The 8493-nt window shown below is 41.8% G+C and overlaps 1 protein-coding gene across 1 annotated transcript; it reads right to left on the reverse strand.

Annotated features, from left to right (window-relative positions):
- Positions 1-1417: 1417 nt before the first annotated feature.
- Positions 1418-7558, reverse strand: LOC139301724 (BCL2/adenovirus E1B 19 kDa protein-interacting protein 3). The gene is made up of 6 exons (XM_070925184.1): positions 7516-7558; positions 4443-4593; positions 4099-4180; positions 3577-3650; positions 2505-2651; positions 1418-1535 (listed from the first exon to the last, which is right to left on the reverse strand). The coding sequence occupies exons 1-6, from the start codon at positions 7556-7558 to the stop codon at positions 1487-1489; spliced, it is 546 nt and encodes a 181-aa protein (XP_070781285.1). The 3' UTR covers positions 1418-1486.
- Positions 7559-8493: the final 935 nt, after the last annotated feature.

An 8493-nucleotide genomic window follows, 5' to 3' on the forward strand; every position in this document is an offset into this window, starting at 1 on the left:
ATCGTCAGCTTGGTGTGTCTAGAAGTAGCTTAACAAGCTCAGCAGGACCCCTCACATCAAACACTCCGCTAATGGCTGATAAACTCATTGGGCTTGGTCAGGCTGGGCAACAAATGGGCACGTTTACGTTCAAGGCAGCACAGCAAAGCCTCAGTGTGCTTCTCAGGCCCTGCATTCAAGACCCAGGCCAGCTATTTTCATGAGTTGTTAAGAGGAAACGGGTTTCTGGTTTATGGGAAAGCAATAAAATGTCAAATTCTTGACTGGTCAAAAAAAAAACAACACTTATGTGAGGTAAGGAATGACAAAGGCAGATGTAAAGAGACAGGCTGGTGTGATGTCATAACATTTTTGCAGGAGGCCGGTTAGACAAGAGGAAGAGTCATCACTGGTGGAGATTGGGTATAAAAAAAATTACACACAAAGAGCTTATCAGGACAAATCAACAGTGATTTGCAGTGATTTACCTCATACGGAAAAGAGAATAAATTCAACCAGATGCTGTGTTTCATTTGCAGGTTGTTAACAACACAGTAGGTTGTCTTTCCTTCTAGCTTTCTACAAATGCCTACAAATAATCTCCAGACAGCCATAACCCAAAACTATTTTACACATACAGTATAAGTTACTGGCCCAAGCTACTTCAGCAAATCTTTGTGCTTTGCTGGCTGAAAAATATGCCTCACTTTACTGCATTTATTAAACGAGATGAACATGTGTACATTAAACACTGCCAGGATGAGGCTGGAAGAGAAGAAGAAAAGACCCAAGAGGCACATTGAGGTTTTCAGGAGTGAAGTTTAATGGGATCATGATTGTCTTTGTCGGAGGTCAAATATTTAATTGGTTTACGAGGACAAAAAGCACAACCAGAGCCACTCCTAAATTCACTCAGCCAACTAAAACTCTCTACATTCGAAACAAAAAACCCAAGAACCACTTTTGCTGTAGCAGCTCAGTCTTACAGAGGGTCATTACTTTTGACAAATGACAGACATTTTGCTTTTTCAAAGGTTGGGCGAAAGGCTACCACATATTACTGTTCTCATTTCTTCCGAACACACTGTTCCCATCTAACCGTTTTCATCTCCTCCCATCACAGGGATTTATTGTTCTAGCTGGATAAAACTCTCCTTTCTCTTGTATCTGGGCAATCTCCCCTCTCTGATTATGCTTTAGCTGGTTGAGATCAGTGTTACTCTTTAGTCTCCAGGAGAGTAAAAGTGACCTCAGTCTGACTCATTGGTCGGCATCCATCTGCTCCCCGGGCCTTATACGACATGCACAGACTGACAGAGAGACAGACTGGCAGAGTGCTGCTGGGTAGACAGATGTACAGATGAACAGAGAGACAGAGGTACAGACAGGCAGGGTCCTAAGGTTGCCCCATGACGACGAAGGAAGGAGGCAAATTAGTGCGGAGGAGAGGGCGGACTGTGACCTTACTGGCCAGACTGCGAATGGGGGCGCTGACACACAGCCGACGTCACAGTGTGCTGGTTGTGGAAGCGGCCAATCGCTTTCCTATGTAGATCCTGAAAAGAGAAAGCAGTAATTGTTAATTGTCCATTTGCTAAACTCCTCCCCCAAACACAAGTTGTCCAATCATGGCTTAGCAACTGTAACTAACTTGGGTTTGTCAACATGTTTAAGCAGTGTGTACGGGGTTATACTCTAGACACAAAGGGTTTAGAGGGTGGTGTCTTTGTTAGCATTGAATCACAAGAGCAAAAGTGTAAGGAATGAAAAAATTAAACAGTGTTTAACATGAGCCGTAATCTTTAATATGTCCGCCTACCTATCTTTCAACCTAAAGAAAGCATTACTTCCAAGGCCAAGGAGCACTTCCTTAACTAACTACATTAGTTTGTGGAGTTACAGGTTACATAATAAAAGCCTCGTTCACTAATAGCACATCTACTGTGCAGTATTTCCCCACTATCAGAGTGTAAGCTAACATTAACATTTCTGTCCTGCTCTATATTGGATTTAGGGAAATTTACACTCCAGCAACCCCCCCCCCCCCCCCCCCAGGCATTATCCGCATTAGCCGAGACAGGGTTTACCAAAAACATTGGTGAGTCCTCATCTTAAAAACCAACAGTTTTATCTTACATAATTATTGCACGTATTATAATACTAAGACTGCAATACAAGAACAATGCTGTGCATTTATTCCCCTCTTCTAAATGGATCATCAAATGGCAAGGATGCTAACTTTTCAACCTGGAACATGCAGCTTTAGCTTCAGTTTTTAGCACAATATATCACTTATGTAGCCTTATTCACTAATAGCATATCAACTGTGTAGTATTTCCCTACTGTGTGGAAGTTGGGATGCTATCAGGGAGTAGGCTAATGTTAGCATCTCTACGTTTACCAAACACATTGGTGAGTCCTCATCCTAAAACCCTTTGGAAAGATACTAACCTTTCGACCTTTAGTCTTAGCTTTTTAGCACAACATCACATATGTAGCCATCATATGTAGCGTGAGTGTCTCACCCGACTCCAAGTGTGAGCAGGTGTGAAGCCAGAAGTGAGGGACCGAGGATGAGGAGAAGATCAGAGGAGAAGAGTCCTCTCTTCATCACCTCTGTCTTCCTAACGCTGAGGGAGGCCTGCTGCTTCGGGTGCTGAAACACAAACTCTCTGCAGAGAGAGAGAGAGAGAGAGAAGGACGAAGAGCCAGCGATAAGAGATGCAGGGAGAGGGAAGATAGGAAGGGGGAAAATAAACAGAGATAATGAGAACACAAGAGAGAAGACTGAGAATGCAAGAAAGGTAGTGAAGCGCTGCGAGCCTGAGACCATTAAGAGCTACTACCTGTCAAACAGACTTATTGTATTGCAGAAGATTAAATGTCAAGTGTGGCAGTGTAAATAAAAATGGAGGGTGATTCATGTGTTTCTCAACACTCAAAGGTATAATCCGCAAGCAAAATTTATGATGCGACATTGGAACATGTAGTCAAAGTCAAACTGAAGAGACACACAATGTTTTGTGGGGTTTTGTGAGTAAAACAAAAATTCAAAATGTTTCTTTCTTTAAAACATAAATACATTTGTTTAGAGGTAGTTACGAAGAGTAACTATTTCTTTACAAACAAGTCCAGTGTCTCTTCTGGTAATGACAAGACTCACTGCGCCAAGAAATAATTACAGCACGTAACTTACCCATGATACCACAAATTGTTGTTTTATATTGTATATTGTTGTTGTATATTTCTGTGAGTGTTGGATTAAACAAACTAGATATAAAGTGTCATGACCTTTAGAGGTGCTGGTAGGCTGGTAGGAGTTTTGAACTTTAGAGTGAGCTAGGCTAGTTGTTTCCCCCTGCTTTCAGTCTTTACGCTAAACTAAGATAATCCCCTCCAGCACGATCTTCTCGTCTAACTCCAGGCAAGAAAGTTCTATTCCTTTAAAAGCGTTAAAAACGTATACAGCTTCACAAGAACTTACAAGTACCCTGAAAATTTAGGGATTAATAAAATATCACAGCAAAAATCAATAAATGTAAAATAAACTAAAATAAAATACATTGCAATTAATGACTTTAGAGGAGCTGGTCTTACTTTGGTGGCATATTTTCAGGTCTACTGGACCAATCCCACACCCAGTCAGTGTCCCCTCGCCGCTCACCTTCCTCCTGCAACATAGACAAGGGATCAGATGATGTGCAACAGTCGAAAGAGAAGAGGAAGAAGAGGAGACACAGAGGAGAGAATCAGGACGGAGACAGTGACGTTAACCTGAGGAACCTCAGCACGTACGTAGCTGATCCTGATATCCACTTACATCTTGAGTTTGAACATATGTCTTGTAAACCTCAACAACATCATACCATTTGGCATGAAGCAACTGCTCAAAGACAGTTCAATAAAAAAGAAAACAACTTGTTGGACTCTCTCTTGGATGTCAGTTTTATTTTAAATTCTGACATAAATAAATAAATAAATACCTGAGTATATAAATACAAACATCCTTGTTCCATGAGATACATTACCTATCTCAAACAGGCTTCATGTCTCTGTGAGCTGATTCTAAACTGTACTGAAATAAATGGAAATGAGTGGCTGGAAAGTAGTAATCAACACCTGTATGGTGACACAGTCACTGTCCTGGTCACTGGTGGGTCTTGGGGAACCAGTGGACTGTGGAGTCCCCACCTGTGGAGGACTGTGGACAAAAAAACAGACATTTACATGTGGGTTTTACTATCAAGATTTGAACAGATTGCAATTTAATAATTCTACATTTCTGGTAAAACAAACAAACACAGAGAAAGTAAACACACGTTGTGAAAAACAAGCAAAGTTCCACTGAGCACAAAATGAAACTCATTACTGTGCAAATTGTTTTTACACCTCGCTGTGCAGCTCAACCCCTAGACCCCCAAACAAAACAAAGGAAAATCCAAACAAACAAACTGCACCATTACCTGTCTCTACTCCTCTCACACTCGAGCTGTGCCTCCAGAAGGATCCTCTCCAGCTCCCCCTGCAGGGCGGAGGAGATGCTGTCCTGTGGCCCCGCCAGACTCTCCCTGCGGCTCACGGCTGCCATCAGCTCCTCCAGCTCGACCCAGGAGCCTGATGAGGAAACAATGCAAGCAGCAGAGTTTGTAATCAGGTAGAAAACGGTAGGGCTTCAGACACATATGTTAGACTGTAATGAGCCAGAAAGGAGTCGTGATGAGGAAAGTAAACAAATCTATCGCCTTAAAATTGGGCGTTTACATTGAGTTACTTTTCAACAGCACTCTGCTGAGAGTAGATCTGTCACTGGGAATCAAACTGTGATGAGGTATTAGTGCTACAATAACTATAAGCTGTACTGTATCATGCATATTTGTTTACAAAATGCTGTGTATTATATGAAACATATTCTTATTAATGAATCAAACTGTATTCAATTTTCTCTGAATCATGCAGCTCTAATATTTTCTGTCTATTCTCTCTTTGAACACACACACACACACACACACACACACACACACACACACATATTACTACTTTCTATTTGAGTTCAGTTTCTACATAATATGCAACACATTAATTGAGTCAATTTTCATTTTATATTGTCTAAATTATTGGTGCTTTTGCTTGTTTTGTTTTTTTTAGCTTTTCTTTAATTTACTGACCACTGCAGCTTTTGTTGTCCCTAAATAACCCACCAATCCTACTCTGAGGCTCAGAATGATGCATGTAGGAAACCTTATTTCACTCACACAATTCATATTTTTGTTGGAACAATTCTAATATTGAGATACTTATTTTGACCATATCAGCCAATTTGTTTTCCTTCTTAAATGTTATAGCTTTGGTGTGGAGTGGACAGTGAGTGGACGGGTGTGTGTGTTGTTGTACACTGACATGTGGTGACCTATAAGCAGCACCACCGATGTGACATTAGATGACCAAAGAATGAAGTTTGTTTCTCTCTATCAATGAGTTCTGGACACGCTCACACACACACACAGCACATGAATGAATGGACACACAGGTTTGTTGGGTACATGAGCAGGAAGAGATTTACACATGCACTCTGGTGTGTATGGCGTGCACACACCCACAGCCAAACAGTAGGGCAGGGCTAACTCAGGCTGACAGCATGCTTGCTTACATAAGATCTTATTTCTGTTAGAGATTAGCCATTCACCCTCTCCCTTCCTCCCCCTTGTTTCTCTTGTCATGCTGTCTGTATCCCTCTGTGACACAGGCAGCATTTACAAAATATCAACAACTCATCCTTCCCTCTCATGTGATCTCTCTAACTTCACTTTACCTGGGTTTATGACACTGTGTAATCACACAAACAACAGCAGAGGGGGTAGAGACATGAGGGGGCACATAGCTAGAAGATGGAAGGGAGGGAGGGAGGGCAGAGTGGGGAAACTGTGCCATTGCCCTAGTTATTTTTATTTTTTTTTTCAGAGGGGAGTTATGACATAACAACTGCCTTGTTGCCTGACTTATCTATCTGTAGCCATTCTACAGCACTAAATCAGTTTCTATGGTGCAATCCTGTACACATTCATCTGTGCCACTGCCAAATCAGCTTTACGTAATGTGGACAAGAGCTGGATGCTAAAAGACTCAATGAACTGCAGCACAACAGGCTCGTTTTTGATTTGCCGGGCTATGAATGTCTGCCTCCAAGTTCAGGGACTGTACACAGATTACACAGGTTTTTTGTTTTTTTTCTCGCCTTGGATGTGAATTTCATTTCACCTTTTTCTTGAAGAGTACTGACATTAAAATAGTTACAACCAAAAAAACTTTTTGTGCGCCATGATGAACCACAAAGGTGCATTTTGTCATATGAAGAGGGCACAATCTAACTATGAGTGCGTTTCCGTCCATCTATTTTTATGTATATTTTCAATTTTCACAGTGGAAATCTGAAAAAGAAAAAAGTTTTTACGCTTGGCTGAGTTGGAAAGAACAAAATGCCACAAAATGCAATGGAAACAGAATTTAACTTTTTGACAGGCACTTTTTTTTTTAAATCACATCATCTCATTGTGCCCTCTTCATATTTCAATAATTTAATGGTACCCGACTGGAGAATTAATGCACCCAACTCTTAATAACGGCTTACCAGTAGTGGGCAGACACTCACATTTTCTTTTGCAGATTTTCTGGAAATTCGATTAAACTTTGTGGCTGGAATTCTTGGTAAACGCTAAGCACATTTGTAACAGTTTTGGCGATTGCTAATTCCCCTAATATGCAATTTGGGTTATATAGATATAAAGTTATTGTTCCATTGACATATGCAACTTGAAATCTGGGCTGAGTTATTAGGGGGTTCCAGTCAAGTGGAGTATTCAAAGCAAATATTGATAACAGAACTAGATAGATAAATTGACCAGGCCGATATATCAGACGGTACTAGCTTATTGCAGATATATATACCTGTATCAGTGTGTTTTTGGAAAAGTCAGGTACAAGCTTCGACCCCCACCACCATCTTCGTACAGTCCCTGAGTGTCCTGCTCCCCACAACATTGTTCCACATGTTCTACCCAGCATCCTATGTGCCAAGCAATGTGCACACAGTACAGTGGAGCTATAAGCGTCAGGAAATCTCCACAACTTAATGGGCTTACAGAGATACAAACAGGTCAGTCAGGGAATCCGTTTACACAATGACGGTGTCAGTGGCAACAACAATGCCAGCTATGATACTGGCAGTGCCTTCTTCCCCGTGGGTCACACCTGCTGTCAGTCTGACATGCTGTTAGTATCTTGTCTGCACATCACACCTGTAGAAACACTGAGCTGATGAATGGGGGTCATTGCTTACACTGTTTACCCACTTTGTTGATATTTGCATGTGAAATCTAAATGTGCACAAACCAGCTTTCATAATAATAATCTCGATTAGCTGTTTGATAGCTACACGTGAGCCAAAATCTGCTACGTCATGGCTGTAAAGGCAAATAAATAAATGTCATGACAGCTAAAAAAAAAACACAACGGCCTGGTTCATGCTCCACCATCACTCACCGTAGAGCCCGTCCTCTGGTGTCTGCGAGCCGGACAGAGACATGGTTGACCGCCGGGTGCCGGATGGAGAGAGACAAAGACAGAGAGAGAGAGAGAGAGAGAGCGACAGAGAGAGACAGAGAGAGACAAAGAGACAGAGAGAGAGGGAGAGAGATGCTGACACTGGCCGAGGAGGACAAGCAGGTGCAAATGGGTTTCTTCCCTGGACGCTTTTCTCTCAATCACTCTTGTGTTTGTTGTTGTCTAAAAAGGACACTGGGCACAGACGCTGCGCTAATCCGCCTCCCCACCCCTCCTCCCGAGTCCACCCCTCCCCTCCTCCCTCCCCCTCCCGTCCCCACGTGTCAGGACGGAGGAGGTAAACAAAACAAGCCGACAGCTCAGCAGGTAAAAAGCCACACAGACAGCGAGGTGCATGAGGCAGCGGCGAGTGTGTGCGCTGAAAGAATAGTTCCTTTACCACCAGGTTTTGTAAAGTGGACACGAAGCAAGCTCCTGATGGCTCAAATGGAAAAGTTATCCATTAGATGTTTATGTAAGAAACTACTGACTAATACTGTAATACTCTTGTAATACAAGAAACTACACCGCTAAACACTACTACACGTATTAATTGATGGCTTTATTGATGGTTAATAAATAATTTGGGGTTTCCAGGCTTAGAAACATCCCTCTGGCTGGTGTTTATCCTTTCACTTTGGTGAAACACTCCCTTACAAATGATGGCAATTCATCAAAGAATACTTTCACACTTTCTAATCAGTCATCATGTCTAGAGTTATAAATTTTAAATGTTAATAAGGTGTTAATTCATGGATTTAATTTTTTTCCAAATGGTTAGTGGTTCATCACAGTGTCTACCCAATGAACTAAATAACTAAAGACAAATCAGGTGTCCTGCTGGAGGAGCAAACACCAGCCAGTAACCAGTTCCACTCATGTGAACAAGAGCTGGCAAATTCCCTGAAAAAATACTGA

This window comes from Enoplosus armatus, chromosome 18 (genome assembly GCF_043641665.1).
Source record: "Enoplosus armatus isolate fEnoArm2 chromosome 18, fEnoArm2.hap1, whole genome shotgun sequence".
NCBI classification, from domain to species: Eukaryota; Metazoa; Chordata; class Actinopteri; order Centrarchiformes; family Enoplosidae; genus Enoplosus; species Enoplosus armatus.